The 20,589-nt window shown below is 38.4% G+C and overlaps 1 protein-coding gene across 1 annotated transcript in view; it reads right to left on the reverse strand.

Moving 5' to 3' along the window:
• Window positions 1-910: 910 nt before the first annotated feature.
• cxcr3.2 (chemokine (C-X-C motif) receptor 3, tandem duplicate 2) overlaps window positions 911-20,589 on the reverse strand; it is a 51,310-nt gene continuing 31,631 nt past the window's right edge. Inside the window, exons 3-6 of the mRNA XM_077209859.1 lie at window positions 6,000-6,087; window positions 3,861-3,993; window positions 2,919-3,046; window positions 911-2,838 (exon numbers count right to left, since the gene is read on the reverse strand). Coding sequence (XP_077065974.1) covers window positions 1,732-2,838; window positions 2,919-2,954 — 1,143 coding nt within the window. The 5' untranslated portion in view covers window positions 2,955-3,046; window positions 3,861-3,993; window positions 6,000-6,087 and the 3' untranslated portion in view covers window positions 911-1,731. The remainder of the gene's footprint in view (window positions 2,839-2,918; window positions 3,047-3,860; window positions 3,994-5,999; window positions 6,088-20,589) is intronic.

Consider the following 20,589-nt stretch of genomic DNA (forward strand, 5'->3'; position numbering starts at 1 on the left):
TTCTTTGAAAAAGAGTGTGTATAGCTCTATTATTATTTTTGGAGCATTGGAGATTATTGACAATAAAAAGATAAAAAAATATCAAATGAGTTCAATAAAAAACAATATTCATAAACTTCAATTCATATTTCCCCTCCATTGTATAATATAGCAACAGAGGTTAGTGCACATAAGAATGACACAATACAATATGCAAAAATGGTTACATATATAGGCCTACATAAATGAATATTTACAGACAGCTGACAAGGTAACATCTCAAAAAATACAGAAGGTTTTTGGGTCATTTCATCTCATATTCATACAGTAGAAGTTACTAAACTATTGTCTTTATTAATTTAATGGTGAAACTCAGCAATACTCACTCAGCAAAACAATAAAAAAATATTTATGTCACTGCGATGACAATGAGTTATGCTACTTGCTATATTGGGTCAGAGTTTGGCTGGTTAGCATAACCAACTGACATTAACAAACAGCCATCGAAGGAAACTTTTAAATCTTCACAGCTGTTACTCAGCAGATACAACTGCCCTCAGCCGCGGTGCTAATGAATCTCTAGACTTCCTCTTAGCTAACTCATACTCATATTTTCTCTCTCTCTCTCTCTCTCCCTCTCTCTCTCTCTCTCTCTCTCTCTCTCTATATATATATATATATATATATATATATAAATAAATGTTTTCATGTCAAAAATTTACTTTTATTTAATTTGGAAAATTGTACTGGTAGTAAATATAAACACTTACACAATGCTCTCTAAATGTGGTAATTTGTATTGAAAAATCACACCTATTGCTCTGTTTCCTTTGTGGCTGCAGTCATTCTCAGAATAAAATACATCTTCAGAGTTTAAAATCCTCCCAATCTACAGCTGAACAAGAATAATAAAGGAAGTGAGTCACACAAATCTTTATTACAATTTTAATGGAACCTACACTTTATCAGAGGAGGCAGCACAGTGCAAAAATACCAATAAAAATGTTTTACGAAAAATACATGAGAAGATATCCTGTCATGTCCATCTACTTAAATCTCAAAAAACAGATGAATTAAAAGATTAACAAAGCTAAATTTGATGTTACAGTATTACTTGTTAAGAGTATGTATAAAAAAAGAAAAATAAAGAAAGAGGATGTGGAGTCTGAAAACATGTTTTCGGTTCCTTTTTTGTAACGCTAATCCCAGACGACTCGGTATGATTCACTGTCCTTTTTACAACACAAAAAAGCAGAATTGCTGATTCAACAAAATCAACAGCATTTTACAATTTTTTTTGTTAAATTGATACATACATACATACGTTACTTTGCCCTGAAGAAGTCCATTTGTGGGTCGAAACATGTTGGCTTGTGACTTTTTTATTATGAAATAAGCCATATTTAAATAAAGGCTTTTTTACCTTCTCCTTCTCCTCCTTATCCATTTTTTGAGTGCCTGGGACCTGCATCTTATTTCATTGGACCCTTCCCTATCCCAAGAGCACCTATCACGGATATACTTCACCTGAGCGCCTGGTTGAATTCTCTTATGATGACAAAGTCTCTTCAATCAAATGGATGTTAAAATAATTGTGCTGATGTAGATAATGCCATGCTTTTAAAAATTAGAACATGGAAAGGTTTGGTTTATATATCACTCAGACTATACAAACTGAAATCGTGGTTGCTTTCCAATTCAAAATAAAAACAACCATCACTTCTTCTCTTGTTAATGTCATTTGTTCTCTTTTTAGGCCATGACAGAGAAGTATGAGGTATTCTCACTCTCAACTGAGCTGAATGATCCAGTAGGCCTGCGGATGGTTGACCCCCGACCGTTTGCCCATCCTGCTAATCCGAGGCAGCCCTGGGGTCCTAAAGCAGCCTTGCACATATGGGCGAGCTCACGGCGGAACTTTACCCCCACAAGGCCGTAGAGTAGTGGATTTAAAGCACAATGTGCCAACCCCAGGCTTTCAGTCACCAGAACGCCCACATCGAGCACTTTGTTCAGCCCACAGCTTTTGGTAATGACCCCGAGCGTCTGCAGGCTATCGGTAAGCCGCAGGGCATTATAAGGTGCCCAACTGACCACAAACACAATAACCAATGAGACGATGAGCCTCAGAGAGCGCCGTTTTTGCCTGCGCGAGGCGTGACACAGTGCTTTGAAAATGCGAAGGTAGCAATACAGCATGACCAGTAGGGGAATTATGAATCCAAGAATCAAGCTAACCAGCTGCATGCCAATCTGCCATTGCCTGAAGCTCTCTTGTGAATACACTATCAGGCACATCCACCTATCCATTCCGTGTATTTCCGCCACTTCACGGTAGAGCATGTCCACCATGGCCAATCCAAAGCAGACGACCCAGATGATGGCGCAGGCCAGCTGAGCGTGGCAGGTCTTGCGTCTCCAGCTGATATTGATGGCATGTACGATAGCCAAGTATCGGTCAAAGCTGATGCAGGCCAGGAATAGCACGCCACAATAGACATTCAGTGAGAACACCGTTCCAGTTAATTTACACATGAACAAGCCAAACACCCACCCATTGATCCACTCGGCCGCGAAAAATGGCAACGTGACAGCCAGAAGGAGGTCAGAGATGGCCAAATGGAGCAGGAAGGTGTCTGTCAGTGAGAAGGAGCAGGGACTGTGTCGAGACTGCCGATAGCGGCGGATCACACACAGCACTAGAACGTTACCAACTAGCGCCAGGATAAAGACTAGGATGTAAGCTATAGGGGCAAAGCGACCAAGAAACTCCCATGTTTCCTTCAGACTGCAGGGGGCTGCATCACCATGGACATCGTCTCCATAATTGGAACTGTTTCCGTAGTCATAATCTGTGTACTGTATAACAGAGCAAAAGACTTTAATATTTTGTTATTTTCTTAATTACTTGCTAGTTTTTGATACCAACTATCACTCACCCCATAGTCGTCTGTGGATGCTGTGATGTTCTTCATGATGTTCTTCAGAGAAGGAAGACATGCAAGTAAAACAGTGGGCACGAGATTCACTCGTCTCTCACGCTATCTTGTCTATATGTCTCTCCTTTCTTTTGGGAAAATGTCAGTAGAGAAAAAAAAGAGGGATAGAGAGCGAGAAGTCAGACTACAGAAACTGAATCCTACATTTTCGTATAACCACTGCAAAGGGGAACTAGGGGAACTGCAAATGTAGGGAAGGCTACATCAACAGAGAAATAAAACTCATTCGAGTAAAAGTAAACATTGAAATCCCCTATTTGCTGAGGGCAGAAATAATCAAAAAGTTTCTCGAAAACACTTTGCAATTTCGTCAACTTAAAAAAAAAAAAGGAAAGCTGTGACAGGTTGTAAACCTACATTTTTGTTTAAAAAGAAAAAAAGAAAATGTTGGGTAATTTTATGGTAAAAAAGGGGGAATAGTAGAGTACAACTAGAGGGAACTGAAAGTGCTGAAAATTGTCATTGCATAAGTTTGCCATACGCAATGAAACAATATAAAAGTATTAAAAATTTTATTTTTAGCGTTATGTTCCATTAAGATATGTATTTTATATATTGTATTTTTGGTAGAGGTGTAGTTTGAAGAAAAAAAAAGTAATTTAAAAGAGTAGAGTTTTGCTAGAGTCATTAAAAAGACAAGGAATTGATTACTAGAATCAAGGCTGGATGGAAAATAGAGAAAATATTCAAATTTGTTGCAATTCATATAAAAACCAAAAGATTATCATACTGCAGTGAAACTTTTGTGTGTGTATATATATATATTTAATTTAAAAATATTTAACAACATATAAAATACGTATTAAACATTAAAAAAAACACTAATCTATTTCTTAAAGACTGAGTTGTATCAGAGTAACAATAGAAGTAAAAGTCTCGTACCTGTCCTCTCTGTGCTGTCTATTCAGGGGTTGTCTGAGATGGTGGTATGATTACTTCTGAAAATGTTCAGGAAACACGTTCATGCTCACTGCTTCCTGACTTTTTTTCTCTCTTCCCTTTTTGCTCTCTCCACCTAAACATAACATACTTTTTAAACATCATATATGTCATATACAGGTCCTTCTCAAAAAATTTGCATATTGTGATAAAGTTCATTATTTTCCATAGTGTAATGATAAAAAAAAAACTTTCATATATTTTAGATTCATTGCACACCAACTGAAATATTTCAGGTCTTTTATTGTTTTAATACTGATGTTTTTGGCATAGAGCTCATGAAAACCCCAAATTCCTATCTCAAAAAATGTGCATATCATGAAAAGGGTCTCTAGACGAGCTATTAACCTAATCATCTGAATCAACTAATTAACTCTGTAAAAGATTCCTGAGGCTTTTAAAAACTCCCAGCCTGTTTCATTACTCAAAACCGCAATCATGGGTAAGACTTCCGACCTGACTGCTGTCCAGAAGGCCATCATTGACACCCTCAAGCAAGAGGGTAAGACACAGAAAGAAATTTCTAAACAAATATGCTGTTCCCAGAGTGCTGTATCAAGGCACTTCAGTGGGAAGTCTGTGGGAAGGAAAAAGTGTGGCAAAAAACGCTGCACAATAAGAAGAGGTGACCGGACCCTGAGGAAGATTGTGGAGAAGGACCGATTCCAGACCTTGGGGGACCTGCGGAAGCAGTGGACTGAGTCTGGAGTAGAAACATCCAGAGCCACCGTGCACAGGCGTGTGCAGGAAATGGGCTACAGGTGCCGCATACCCCAGGTCAAGCCACTTTTGAACCAGAAACAGCGGCAGAAGCGGATGAAAGCAAATTTTGCATGTCATTCGGAAATCAAGGTGCCAGAGTCTGGAGGAAGACTGGGGAGAAGGAAATGCCAAAATGCCTGAAGTCCAGTGTCAAGTACCCACAGTCAGTGATGGTCTCGGGTGCCATGTCAGCTGCTGGTGTTGGTCCACTGTGTTTTATCAAGGGCAGGGTCAATGCAGCTAGCTATCAGGAGATTTTGGAGCACTTCATGCTTCCATCTGCTGAAAAGCTTTATGGAGATGAAGATTTAATTTTTCAGCACGACCTGGCACCTGCTCACAGTGCCAAAACCACTGGTAAATGGTTTACTGACCATGGTATTACTGTGCTCAATTGGCCTGCCAACTCTCCTGATCTGAACCCCAGAGAATCTGTGGGATATTGTGAAGAGAAAGTTGAGAGACGCAAGACCCAACACTCTGGATGAGCTTAAGGCCGCTATCGAAGCATCCTGGGCCTCCATAACACCTCAGAAGTGCCACAGGCTGATTGCCTCCATGCCACGCTGCAGTGAAGCAGTGATTTCTGCAAAAGGATTCCCGACCAAGTATTGAGTGCATAACTGAACATAATTATTTGAAGGTTGACTTTTTTTGTATAAAAAACACTTATTTTATTGGTCGGATGAAATATGCAAATTTTTTGAGATAGGAATTTTGGGTTTTCATGAGCTGTATGCCAAAATCATCAATATTAAAACAACAAAATACCTGAAATATTTCAGTTGGTGTGCAATGAATCTAAAATATATGAAAGTTTAATTTTTATCATTACATTATGGAAAATAATGAACTTTATCACAATATGCTAATTTTTTGAGAAGGACCTGTATATTAAAAGTGCCTGTAAAAGCATTTTTGGTTAAAATGTTTTCTCTTTAACTGCTCAGTTTTATAATTTTGTTTCCCTTTAATGATATTCTTATTATCTTTCCTGCTGATAAACTGTAAGCTGATTCTCTCTGTCTGTTCGAAATAAATTAGTGATACATGATGATTAGTTGTTTAGACTATTTACAGATGATTTTTGACCAAACAAACTTGCATGTAAGAGCATTATATTTGTGTGGATTTTTTCAACAACCAGCTATAGGTGTCACAATTCTCAGTCACCAGACCAGTCACCTCAGCCCACTACATTTCCTATAATCAATCCTGGCAACACCAGCCATCTATCACCTTCATCAGCTTCACACACTCATCAGGGTCTGGTCCCGTCGTTCAACACTGAACTTCAACCTGATTACCCGGATAACTTACCTGTGCATCACACTGTACTGTCCCATCCTTTGTCTTTTTCTGTCTTCAGTCCTCCAGCAAAGCCGATTCTCTTGACTACCTGCAAAAGCTAAGACTTGATACATCAGGCATCAAATATGCCAGTATCATCATCACGATCTGCAGTCCAGAGACTCACCTGCTAAATTCATGTGTGTCATTCAATAAATATTCAGATTTTACCTGTGTTTCCAATCTTCTGTTCTATGAAAATAGGTTTTGGGTGTAATTTGGTGAAGTGGTTTATTTATATTTGTACTGTAATATTTCTGAAATACAGGTCAGTTATCTTGCCAGCATTTAAAGCAACAACAATAATTAAAGGTTTTGAAAGGAAAATGTTTTCATTTACATCAAAGCGTAGTTATGTGGTGATGCCATTTGGGGAACCTTTCACAAGCAAGACAGAACATTTGTTTCTGGTTGTAAATTTGGTCATTATATAATTAGTAATAGTAACGTTAGTTGGCCACTTTTAGCTTATATCATAAAGTAAATTTCCTGAAAACTAAATATTCATCTATATTTTCTTAAAACCGACTTTTATGATAAGTAGGCTACTCGTTTCGGGTAGGTACTAGTCACTATTTCATTTACTATTTTTATTATTGTCTATATTATTCTGCAATTGATATTACATTGTATTTGTTATTATTATTATTATAATATTATACCACTTGTGATTATCAATCTATTATAGTTAAGCTGTTAAATTATTGTATTATTCACTAGTCACATATAATGTATTATTTTTTATTGTCTATATTCTGTAATTGATATTTCATATTCTATTTCTTGTACACCACGTACTACAAACCACTGAAATCGGTTGATAAATGTAAACGTTATTTTTGGAGGATGGAGGGTAAGGGACCATCCTGGTGGTGGTGGGGAGGATGGGGGTAATTGTTTGCGTCAGCATCTGCGAACTCAGACATGTGTAAGTACCGATCTTTTATACTGCAAGTATTAGAGCATCATGGTTAGATATGAAGGTAATAAGTGACGTAACGATTGAGTCTTGCTGGCAGAACTTATTCTAAAGCTTTCATTTATCTCTAAACTCTCAAGAACGTTTTTACCTTTTGTTTTACTTCTTTGGGAATGAGACCTTTGTACCAGTCGCACTGAAATATTTGAAATGATACCAAACATGTATAATTAGTTACTTATTGATATTGTACACATTTAACATTGCATAGGTTTTTAGAGAGTTTTAGGTGAGGAGGAGAAGAGGGGGAGCAGGGGGAAATGATGAGACAATAAAAGTGAGGGGTGAGCTGCACTGTGTGGTGCATCTCGGAAAAATGTTAATTCTCAGGAAAGCCTTTTGCTTATATTCTATTAGCCCTGACTTCCTGGCACCAGCCTTGCAGTGCACAACCACATTTTCACAGAACTACTCTGATGTGTGTTAACGTCTTCTCAGAATATTAACCACATCCTATTTCCCCACATAAAATGAAGGTAAATTAGTAGCAAAACTCGAGAGCACGTAGATGTGAATTTGAGAACTTGTACAATAAATATTCATACTTGTACAAGAACATTTACACTCACAGCTCCGATGTGAAAACCTGTAAAATAAAAATCTGAACTTGAACGCTGAGATTTGCACTTGCAGAGAATAGTCACAAACCTGTATTCTGAATTTGAAGCTGCAGACAAGTAGTCACAAATGTGTAAAATGCCATTCACAAAGATACAAGGTCAGACACAAACTTGTAATACAAATTTGCACTTCTTCTAACATTCAAATTCACAGTACAGCCTCAAATTGGCACTTGCAACTTCTCAAATCTGACACTGTAAGTTCAAATTTCACGCCTTGACTTTTGCTACTCTTTTCGCAATATATTAGATGCAAAACTAACTTGTGCACTTGCAACTCAGTGGCGGCGAGAGAGGAAGGGGGGCGGGAGCGGGGGTGTTCAAAGGAGCCATTTTATTGGTTGGCGCCTAGCCAATGAAATAGGACTTCTGATATTTGTGATGATGTCACGAAACCTGTGTGTGATGGACTGATATTAAAAGTAATAAATGATATTATCAAACTCAGTTAACAACACCATAAGCATAGCCTTGTAGGCTACAGAAAAGCCAATGAGCCCAGAATATGACGAAAGAAAGCAAATATGTGTTTAGTGCAAATAAACCTGTTGCCTGCAGTTTTATTAAAGGGTTAGTTCACCCATTTAAGACATGAAGTTGTATGGAATCCTTACCAGCACTATAGTGCATACACACTGATCCACTCTGTAGTCAGAGTTCTGGCCGCTGGAAGTTTTTCAAGAAAGTAGGCCTACTCCCGGTTAGTTTCCGGGGCCTCAAAACTGTGCGTTTTTACGTGAAAAAATTATTTGCGTTTCAAAGCTTGATTAATTTAACACACAAAAAACACGCCGGTCAAAATTCATACCTCAGTTTTAATCGCCACTATTTTCTTTCCATTTCTATCAATCCGCGCTGCTGTCAACGTCAACAGTGCGCACATTCCGATCAGTATACTCGGTATACTCCGGTTTATAAAGGTATCCCTTTGGCGTTGTGCTAAAAATACTTTCATCCTCATCTGTTCCGTCTGACATTGTGCTAAAATTGGTTTCATCATCAGAAGTTTCGCAGTCAGACATGTTGTCAGCGAGTCACGCTTTCAACAGCTGATCGGAACGTGCGCACTGTTGACGTTGACAGCAGGACACTGGTGACTGGCAGGTGAGATTTGCATCGCAAACCACTCTCCACGCTGTGGGTATAAGGAAGCGTGCGGGATTTACTCATTAAGTTCTCGCTGAAGAGCTGAGCCAGTGCCCGGTTGCTCAGCGGTGGACACAGGGATAGTGGTTACGGGGCGTTATCTATCAGTCACGTATATCGTTATGTCAATGACTGACGTATTGGGATCCCTAAGAAAAACGCCACAACCGCTGTGCCTTCCAGCACCCCGTGCAAGCTGTCTAATCCCCCCGCACCTGTTGGGGCGGAAAGAATATCGATCACTCGATCGCTGTTCCTACTTACCCATAGAGTGAAACTATTGGATAACACTTGGAAAGCATAGCTATGCCAAATGGAAAGGGACACTACAGGGGCCACAACCTCCCGCAGGGAGGTAACATATGGAGTTACACATATGGACTGACCACTGGGTAATGCTTTTTTTTAATAACAATTTTTATTGTACAGACAAAAACGTGTGCATTAAATCATTACAGAGACAAGCATTAAAGAGAAAACATTGTCTGCACTTTTATCTTTTACACATTCCCTTCCAACATATAACTAAATGAGAAAAGAAAAAGAACCACAGCAACAACAGAGTAACCACCATCCCAAACCCCTCCCTCCACCCAAGAGGATTAGAAAATATCAGCAGTCTCTACAATTGTACTTGAAAAAAAACAAAAAAAACCCAGTAATTATATGTTATAAATTGCATTAAAACATACCTAGGTGAAGAAGAAAAGAAAAAAAGAAAAGAAAAAAAACCCTTAATTGAGGATAGTATGAAAATATGCATACACATATATACAAAAACATATACGTACACATACGCTTGTTAACGTGGATGAAGGAGAAAATAAAAACAAAGAAAACCTTGCACACCCATGATATTATTTAGTCAGAATCTAGGGAGGATACAGAGTCGTAAAGATTTAAAATAGGATTCCATATTTTATAAAATGTATCAGTTGAGCCTTGAGTCGAGTATTTCAACTTTTCCAGTGTAGTAGAAATTTTAATAGTCATTGATCCCAAACAGGTACCATAAGAGAAAGAACCTAGTCAATGTATAAAAGTATGTGTGTGTACGTGCTTGTGTGTGACGTTTCAGGAACATATGGGACAGGACCTCTGACCTTAGGGACGGTCAGTTTTGGCCAGCTTATTTCAGTAACAGTTTGTGTCTTTAAGTAGAAACTGAACAGCAGTAAGGACCTTAGCTGGGTGGGTGAAAGGTACAGCGGGTGAGGAAGAACTTTGAAAAGAGTATAAAGGCTGTCTCATATCTTCCTGTTGTGTCACTCTCTTGCAAAGCGTAACTTCTGTGTACTAGACTGAACCTATTCTTGCAAGAATAAATACTTATCTTTTTATTAATTTGACTCTGAGTGTCTCTTACGCAGTGATGATGTTTAACGGAATTTTTGCCACACCAATTTGGTGTCAGAACAGTGGGATTCCTTGGAAGTGCCTTCTGGACCTGAGAGCGGACGGTGATTGATCATCCTGGACTGAGCAGTTCCAGCTCTACCTCGTAAGCTTTAGAGAGAGGGGCCGACCGCTATCAGGGCCAGGAGAAACTCCACTGGAATTGAATGAAAGCGAACCCGTGGCAACCCAAAACATCTCTGGTAAGAGACGGCTAAAATATTTTCTTTTGGGCTAAAATATTTTCCTTTTGGCATAAGAGTGAGTAAACTATACTGGCTGAGACTGTTTTCTATGGTGCGAGATCAAGAGATTTAAGGCATAACCTGAGGCAAGAGGTCCTCGACCAAGAAATTGAGACCCTTAAACGGGTCAAGAGATTTTTTAAACTGAGGCTGAGTCAAAAAGTTTATGACTGAGGGTTGAGCTCTCGCAAAAGTGGGAAATTTGGACCTTTAAACAGGTCAATAGGTTTCGCCACACCAAAAGTTAATTAAGGCTAACTGAAAAACTGATTTTGGGTGAACCATAATTAACGAACCCTGTCCGATTTTAGGTTAAGAATCGGATCTGTCGGAGACGTCTGACAGATTACTAGACGAGCGTCGAACAAAATCCACGGAGAACAGAAAACAGCCAGTATGGGGAAATCTCAAATAAGCTTGCCAAAATTTGATATACCTGTTTTCTCTCAAATGCTGAAAGAATTACGGGGAGAAAACGCATGCAGGGTATTGAAAAGTTTAACCTAATATCATGATTTTCCAAGGTGAGGGAACATTGAGGGCTACGAGATTAAAAGTAGTGCAGGAATCAGTTGAACAGGGAAGTGAGAAACAAAAAGGTTGTTATGGCTGCATTCAACATGTGTGAATAGGCAGATAAAAAAGTCGAACTGCCAGGAGAAATAAAGGTTTAACTTCTTCATCCAGTAAATGGATGCATGACATTAGATGTCTGAGAAATTAAATTTATATGATAAGGATTGAAGTAGCAAGCAGCGATAAAGCTGTCTGTGTGAAATAGAGGGAACTGTAAGTGAGAGACTTGATGGAAGAGGGAAGTTGAAAAACAAAAAGGTTGGTGTGTGAGATATGTGTAGTGGGATTGTAAGCAAACAATCATGTACTGGTTAGATAATGAAGGAACTGGCATGTAGAGAAAAGAAAGAATTAGCATGAAGAACAGAGGATGCAGAAGGAACTGGCATGTAGGGAAAGATGGAAGAAATATAGTAGAAAACTATATGTGATGAAAATAATATGTCTGACAGAGTTTATGGAAGTCAAATTAACTGTTTAAATGGTATGAAAAATGAGTTTCAGAATAAAAATAAGGCATTGAGTATGATCAAAGGGGATTAATATGATATAAAGAAAAGGAATGTTTCATTAAGCAAAATGGGGAACAATTCTATATTTTAATGGTAAAATAATGATTGAAATTAGGTTTAGTTTTAGTTTGATAACCATTGTGCTTTGAACCTAAAAGGTCCAGCTATGCTGGGAGTACAGCAACAGGGTTTGCTTATTCAGCCCGGTTTCCGGATGTTAAATATGTACTTGTTCTGTAAAATGTAAAGACAACTTTGACCAAAAGATTCTAGAAATCAATAATGTATAATGTCGGATATTTTGTTGATATTAAGTCATTGAAACAAAAGATATTGTCTATTTTATAAATGAAATTATGGGTCAGGATAATTTCCCTGGACAAGTATGACTAAAGTTAAACGAAAACTTTGTGAAAACAACTTAGAATATTTTGAGCATTTCGATGCAGCTTACGAGAATTACTGTTCTGCCAATAATAATGATAAAGATTATGATTCGGCTATTGGGATTGAATCTGCCACTGGTGGACTGTAAAAGAATACAGAGAACTGCTTATCAGTGGCTCTGTTTGCATTCCTGAATGGGACACACTGCTTCAGTGATGTGCAGTAAGTTGAAGATGACAGAGAGTGTTTTTAAGTGTGGTCAGCAGGACCATTTAGCCCTTAACTTTAAATGCCCACCGAGAAGGTGTAAAAATCAAAGTGTAATAAAGTGATATACATTTCTGGTGTTAATGCGGGCTTGAAAGTAGATCAGTGTTTAATATGATGATATTAACATTTTCGTCTGAGAAAGAACAAGAGATAAAAACAAGGTCAAAAGATTGAAGTCTTAAAGTGAATCCTTTTGAAGAAAAGATCTATAATAGTAATTTGATGTGAATTGATGAATAAAGGTTGAGGTAAAATTACAGATAATGACTGCTAATATGAGTTGTAAAATTGTAAAAGTACTAAAAGGATGATTTAAAAACTGCAAAATATGGTCCGTAATGGAAATATTTGAGTTAATTTGAACAACTACATTGTTTAAAAGAATGGATAAAAAATATAAAACCTTTTCTGGATAGATTTTATTAAATATGGTGTTAAATAGAGCTTACTAAGTAAAACCAATGCCTGAATCGAATTAAAAGTTAGGAAATTATGGTTAGGAAAATGGAGGGGATATATGGAAATGGGCGTGGATTGATGGTAAATGGATAAGATTGGTTAATCTTTGGTGGGTACTGGTTGCAAAACTGTACTACAAATTTCAGCGATAGGATTATCAATATTGTTATGTTTACCATGCATTATAATGTGTGTTTCCAGCTCAGTACAGAGACTGGTTAAAGCTGGGAGTCTGTTCAATTGGATGAACAAAAACATGATGATACAAGTAGTGGGAGCTACTGTGGCATGTGTTAAATTGTATCGTTTTCTTTTCTTTTTCTTTCTTTCTATGAATGTTTTTGATATGAACAGAAGGTTAAAAGCTGTGGTTATCCGCTATGTGATGACGTACAAGGAGAGGGGTCGAAATGAGGAATTTTTTCTACTTTTATTTCTTTGTATTTCTTAGCCTGTTGAAATGCCATGTGGGTTTCAAGATGTGTAATGGTAACCAATGATGAAGAGTATAAGTGTGATGATATGACTTAAAATTTGTTCTATTATTTTTATTATTATGATTGGGTAATCTGAATGATAAAAAGGGGGGAATTGTAGTATAAGTTTTAATAGTTATTGATCCCAAACAGGTATCATAAGAGAAAGAACCTAGTCAATGTATAAAAGTATGTGTGTGTACGTGCTTGTGTGTGACGTTTCAGGAACATATGGGACAGGACCTCTGACGGTCAGTTTTGGCCAGCTTATTTCAGTACCAGTTTGTGTCTTTAAGTAGAAACTGAACAGCAGTAAGGACCTTAGCTGGGTGGGTGAAAGGTACAGCGGGTGAGGAAGAACCTTGAAAAGAGTATAAAGGCTGTCTCACATCTTCCTGTTGTGTCACTCTCTTGCACAGCGTAACTTCTGTGTACTAGACTGAACCTATTCTTGCAAGAATAAATACTTATCTTTTTATTAATTTGACTCTGAGTGTCTCTTACGCAGTGATGATGTTTAACAGAATTTTTGCCACAACACCAGTGAAAGGAATGACATCAGATCCTTTAACCAAGAGGTAGTTGGAGGGGGGTGGGGGGGGTTGGACACTTCCAATGCAACACAACGCAACTTCTAGCAATAAGAGAAGCAGAAAAGGAAGCATCTGGTACAGGGGTCCTCGGTTTCTGGAAACAATTTATGAAGTTTAGCTTTGGTAAGATGAATTCAATGAAAGACTTTTAGCTGAATGAGACTTAGCCGAGCACATACAGAAGTAGAATTAACTCTAGCAAGGGTCTCAGACCATTGCTCTTCCGCTCTCTTAGACAGAGAAGGACTAAAAAGTATATTTAGCAATCGCCGGATATTAGATGACATCTGACGTCCCCTAATAAACCCGGTCTGATCCTCAGAAATAATATCAGGAAGACATGCATCTACGCGCTTTGTCAGCACCTTTGCTAGAATTTTAATGTCAGCATTCAATAAACTAATAGGTCTATAGCTACTACATAAGGTTGGGTCTTTATTTTTTTTTAATAAAAGAGTGATAGATTCTTGATTTAATGAGGCCGGGAGAACACCCTGCTCGAATGACTCCTTATACATATCAAACAATAAGGGGGCTAACTGCGCTGAGAATTTCTTATAAAAATCTACGGGGAAGCCATCAGGCCCTGGAGCCTTGTTACACTGAGAACAATGCAGGTGGTAATTTCATCTAGCCTGAGAGGTACATCTAATATCTCCTCTGTTAATGTATTAATAGTAGGTATACTTAAATTATGTAGAAAAGACTCCATTAAGGAAGCATCAGAAGGAGGTTGAGAAGTATAAAGACTGGAGTAAAAGGAGGAAAAGACAGAGTTCATTTTTTGTGGGTCAGTAACGAGCTCATTAGAATGGTTATCATAAATCTGCGTGATATAGCGTGATGCTGACTGATGTTTAAGCTGGGAAGCAAGAAGACGGCCTGCTCTATCCCCATGTTTGCTCTAGTTCTTTTAATCAAATATTCGGCTTTATTTGTTGAAAGCAATTCAAATTCAGTTTGTAACCTTGGACGTTTTAACTTAAGATCAGATTTGGGATCGCTTGAATGCTGTTCATCAACCTCTAAAATTGAACGGATAAGCTCTTGTTGCTGAGATTTTCTTGTCTTGGCTAAGTGAGCACTAAAGGAAAAAGCAGACACGGATTCCGTTTTGTTGGTCTCAATGAAAAAGTCTATATTTTTGGAAAGAAATTCACAGAAGTCAGTTCTGGCAAGAAGCCCTACATCGAATTTCCACTGAGGTCGGCTCTGAAAAGCGGGCAAAAAGGAGATATCTAACACATGCGGGGCATGATCAGAAATAACAATGGCGGAGTAATCTGAAGATACAGAAGAAGAACAGAAGAAAGCAGGGCTTTATCAAGTAAGAAATAATCAATCCGAGAGTAAACATGGTGCACACTAGAGAAGAAAGAAAATACCTTGTCAGTGGGATGAGAAAAGCGCCAGGGATCTATGCAGCCTATTTGATTTGTTAGCGAAATTAAAGACCTGGATATAGCGGAAAGAGAAGAAGATTTAGTCGCAGATTTATCAAGATTATTATCGATAACAGTTAAATGTCCCCTCAAAAAATAAAGTGATGAGTGTCGAGATTTGGGATTTTTGATAAAAGCATAGACATAAAAGTAGGGTTATCCCAATTTGGGGCATATACGTTTACTAACAGTACTGGAATTTGAAAAAGAATACCACTGACGATTACAAAGCGGCCTTCAGGATCTGAAAGTACTTGCTCTGCTAGAAACATGATTCTTTTATGTATCAGAATTGCAGTACCTCTGGATTTGCTATTAAAACTAGAATGAAATACTTTACCAACCCATTGTTTACGCAGTCTCTGGCGTGATCACATGTACGCAAATGTGTCTCCTGAAGAAACATAATATGAGAGGACAATGATTTTAGATGAGAAAAAACTCTAGAGCGTTTAATTTGGCCACCCATCCCACGTACGTTCCATGTAATGATACTAATGTTGTGTCCAACCCCTCCCCCCTTAGAATTAACAGGTACCTTATTCATGGAACTGCAAAGTAGAACTAGAAGTAGATCTAAATTGGGTATAAAAGAAAAAAAACAATGCTTTTTTAAGCTCAATCATGTTAGCATGTGTAAGAGACAAATTTAAATGCCAAGTAAGACAAAATAATCCTACATCAAACATAACCCCCGAACATACCCAGAACATAGCTACTGCCGTACAAAGCCAAAGCGCAGCAACTAGGCCTACATATTTGGTCAAAAATGAGTTTAGCTTTTTGGAAATGGGCTTTGTAACATCTCCTACGTCTTGTGACAAAATCTCCTTCAACTGTATCCCGTTTCAGAGAAATCACTATGTCAAATTTGCAGTAACTACAAAATCCTAGCTATACCAAGGCAAACCGCAGTAAGTGAAGCTACTGCTCTCTGCCTTTGTTTAACCGGCTTTGACGCGGTAGCTAGTACCAAGGCAAACCGCATTAAGTGAACCCAGAAAAACATGGCACAATCCCAAAGAAAAAAAGTATGGTGTCTCTAGCCTTAAAACGCAAGTATCCAGACAGTGGTAAGGAACATGGTAAAATGTGAACACCTAACCTGGCAAATAACACCTGAATCAATAAATTGCCGTTACTAGCTAGCAAGCCGCTAGCATATAAACCATTTTAGCTTACCTGCTCCCCTTGAAGGCAGTAACGTTAGCATCTATCCACATTCTGGAAACGCTGTCATAACGGTTTTGTTTCTTGTTGTCTTCATTTCTTACGCTATTGTAATGTATTTTATTGGGTAATCTCTCAGTTGAAGCTTAAGAGGAAGTTGTAAACATAGAGCTTTTATTTTGACGGGAAAAGGGAAGTGGAAAAAGCGTTGTATTTTCTGCCCGTTGTCAGTGTTGTCTGTGGTTAAATTAAGTGAGACGTGCAGTGCCGTCTTTGTGTCTTTATTTTTTAAAAATATTTTACAATTATTTTAACTTTATTTTAGAGCCCAAATATTGAAACAATAAGAAACGGTCAGTTACACTAGTTTCATTTCAATTTAATCATTTAAGACTGATGTGACAGGGACATTATGACAAAATACTATTCTTGAATACACTGGATGAAGGTTACTACCAACCATTTTCAACACTCAACCTATAAACATCCAAAAACAAAACATAAAATCAATTAACTTCTTTTGCAGTATCTACATTTTTGGGGTCAAAGGTCATATCAATGGTCTTTTTTTATGTATAACATTTTCCTTCCTGTAAAGGTATTACATAAAAGTATCAACACTATTGTACCTACAACATGTTTGGCTGGCCTGTATGAAAACTTTGAAGCCATTTTTCTCAGTTTCAGTGTTGGCGTAGTTACTGCACTTTGCCTTTGTAGGGCAGCATAGAGAACAAAAACACAAATATGATCAAAAATAGCAGAAGAAAATCCCTTCTGATACTCGTCCACTTAGACATGACGAGTTGCAAGAAAAAAGTTATCACAACCGACCTATTATATAGTGGAGTTGACTGCAACAAACAAAGAATTTAATTCTGAAAAGATAATTCACTTCTGAAAAAGAGTGGACAGGGTGCAGATCAGCAAATGTGCAAAACGAGTGCACATAGCGAAGCTAGTGGCTGTAAAACTAAAAAGGAAGAATATTTAAAGACTATATATGACTGTCAAGCACTCAATTCCCCCCCAAGAGAGAGAGAGAGAGAGAGAGATATCTCCTTATTGTCAACGGCGCTCGTAAAGTTACTCGGCAAAGTTTTGGGGGTAGAATTTTTCTGCAGCCTCAGGAGAGTCGAAATAATGCTCCATATTGTTGTATGACACACAAAGTCTGGCCGGGTAGATCATGCCAAAACGAACACCACGTTTATACAGCAGGCCCTTGCTGTTGTTGAACGAAGCTCTCCTATTAGCCACCGAAACGCAGAAGTCCTCATAGAATTTGATTCTGTGTCCCTTGAAAGTAATTTCTTTTGAAGATTTCGCGAATTTGAGCACAGCCTCCTTCTCTATGTAGCGATGAAATCTCACTATAATCGGATGTGGATTTTGACCTTGACAGGGTTTGGGCCTTAAGCTCCGATGGGCGCGATCAAGCTCCGGTGGGGAGGGAAGAGCGCCGCCGGCGACCACGGTGAATAAATCTGCCACAAACTGCCTGGCGTCCTTTCCCTCAATATCCTCCGGAAGACCAACCACACGAATATTCTGCCATTTGAACCACGAAACGAGATCTTCCACGTTTTCTCTCAAAGCGACATTTTCCTCCGTCGCCAACACCAACTTCGACTGAAGAGTGGAGACCTCCTGTTCGAGATGTGTGATCCTGTCGCTGTGGTCGGATAAACTAGTTTCCATGTCACTGATGGTAGTCGCTTGAGTCGCCAAGGTAGACCCAATAGAAGCAATGGATGAGTGAATGGACTCCAACGACGAATTCAGCTGCGCGGTGAGTACACCAGTTATGTTTCTCCTTAGTTTATCAAGTTCGCTCACCAGTGTGTCAGTCGTTAGCGAGTTTGAGGCGCCGTCCGACATCTTGCCGCTTTCAGCCCAGAATTAGCCGCCTTGGTTTGCGGGTTGATTTTACCACCAGCTCGCTTACCATTACTCATCAGGAACATGTAACGTTAACAAAGACCAACAGTAGCACAAAAATAGCTAAAAAGCCCCATATGTAGGGTTATGAGGGCAATGTTACATATGGAATGTCTCAGTGGTAGATCCTGCCTTGTTATGGTGGAGTCAATACCAAGCAGAGGCATCAGAGTGGGCTCTGCCGAGGGAATTACACGGGCTCGCCAATAGGGAAGCCGAGCGCAGAGTGAGCGCAGTCAGGAGTGAGCACAGTCAGGAGCACTGTCTTAAGAGGCAGGATCTTAATCTCAACTGACTGCAAAGGCTCAAAGGGAGCTCTCTATAGGGCTGTTAAGACCAGAGAGAGGTCCCATGAGGGGATGAGGTGAGGTCAAGGAGGATTCAACCTCCTTGCGCCTTTCAGGAACCTGATGACCAGGTCGTACTTTCCCACAGATTTATCTTCACTGATTCTCAAAGTGTGGTATACGTACCACTAGTGGTACTCAGGCTCCCTCTAGTGGTACACAGAGGAATCACTGAATTAAATATAAATTAATGTTAAAACAGTTTTAAAAAGTTTGCAGGTGCTTCTGGTAGCAGTGACCATAACTGACATCGACTGTTAGCTACTGTAGCTGCTACAGGCTGTGATAAGAGGTGGAGGTGGCTAAATGATGAAAAGTTTAACGAAACTGCTATCGTGGCTTCAATCAGGCAAGAGAAGTGTGGATCAGGCGGAGAATGTTTTGCACAGAGCAGCAATATCTCTTTTTCATATTGCACATATGCAGGAACTGAATGTCTCAGACACAACAAATGTAACTTGAGGGAGACTGACATAATTTATAACAACAAAATATAAGGAGCTGATGGATGTTTGCTCTGTATTTTCACTTTCCCATCCAAATAATATATTAATTCAAGTGACACTCTTTTAAATCCAAAGCAACTTAACAACAATCTTATTTCCTTCATCAATTATTATTTACTTATTTTTTATTTTGTCATAGTCATTATTTTTGCACATCAGATGTAATAAAGTAATAAAGATTCAGAAATGTTTGCATTACTTCATATTTTAACGGTTGCTTATGCATCTGACCTCAGAGCTTCTTGTTTGAAATTGTAATGAAACAAGAGTGGTGTTTCATATCCATTAATTGATCCCTGTCTAAAACATTTGAAACTGTGGAGCATGATTTTGACTGAATTGTTGTGCAACATATTTTCAGGAATTGTGCAATCATGTGGCCTCTGCACGTCTGTATGCGGTTACAGTGATCAGTGTGAGAGAGGAACTGTAGAATTTGCACAACAATCTTAAAATATTAATTAAAACTATAGAAAATACTCTGCTGCGTATAGTATAAATATAATATTTCTTCTTTTCACACAGGCCTAAATAAAGTTAAATACAAAAATACAGTTCTTAATAACTAGAACAGCAAAACGCATGGAATTTCCTATTCTCAGATGACTTTGGGTGTTTCTTTTAAAAAGATCATTTACTTAAGGGGCAGGAGGCTGATTACTGTATTTATTCAAGCTGACTTCACAGACGCAGGTAAAAAGGTAAAGAATTAGTTAGTGTTACAGCAGTGCAGTGCAGGACTTTAAATAAGACATGCCCTGACGTGTAAACAATCAAGTCAAACAGCTCAACAGATTCACTGCACTATTATAAAACCGTACGTCTCCGTGTCTCCTTTGTTCTAACATGCACTTAGATGTCTAAAGATGTGGCAAAAAATTAAAAGATCTTGGTCTTTTAATTAGCATTCTACCTAAGCAGATTTTATCTGATCCACCAAATCACTTAACTGTGGTTATTGTTTGTGTATACTGTGCTACTGTATGTATACACCCCCTAATGACATTTTAATGAAAATGCACGCAGACCTATTCTAAGAAAACACTTGCAAACACCTCAGTCTTTACTTAGTCGTATCATCCTTAAACATGAACATGCTCAGCTTGTGACTTTGACTCTGCATTCTTCCCTAAAAATCTTCCTGCAAAGAATACATTAGTCCAAGAGCTTCCCTTTTCAGTTACCTTAGTATTTTGTTTGATTCTGATTCTTGAGAACATGAATGTTCAAAGTGTTGCCTTTCAAAAGAGAGCATAGACATAAACGTTTTTTTTTAATTTGGTTATCGATTTAATCTTTTGCTCTAAAAGGGTTAACAGACTGGTTTCTTTATAGGTCTGGTGAAGTTCAGGAGCGAGCGTTGACTTTTTCAACAGGGTATGCTGTTAAATCTAAATATCACACCCTCCCCTGCCATACCGTAACCAACACAGCCAGTAAATGGTATAGAGGCACAGCGCATTGGCTTAGGACAAACTCAAAGACACAGACTAAAA

This window comes from Siphateles boraxobius, unplaced genomic scaffold, assembly GCF_051911475.1.
Source record: "Siphateles boraxobius isolate OS27281-9 unplaced genomic scaffold, OSU_SipBor_1 12, whole genome shotgun sequence".
NCBI classification, from domain to species: Eukaryota; Metazoa; Chordata; class Actinopteri; order Cypriniformes; family Leuciscidae; genus Siphateles; species Siphateles boraxobius.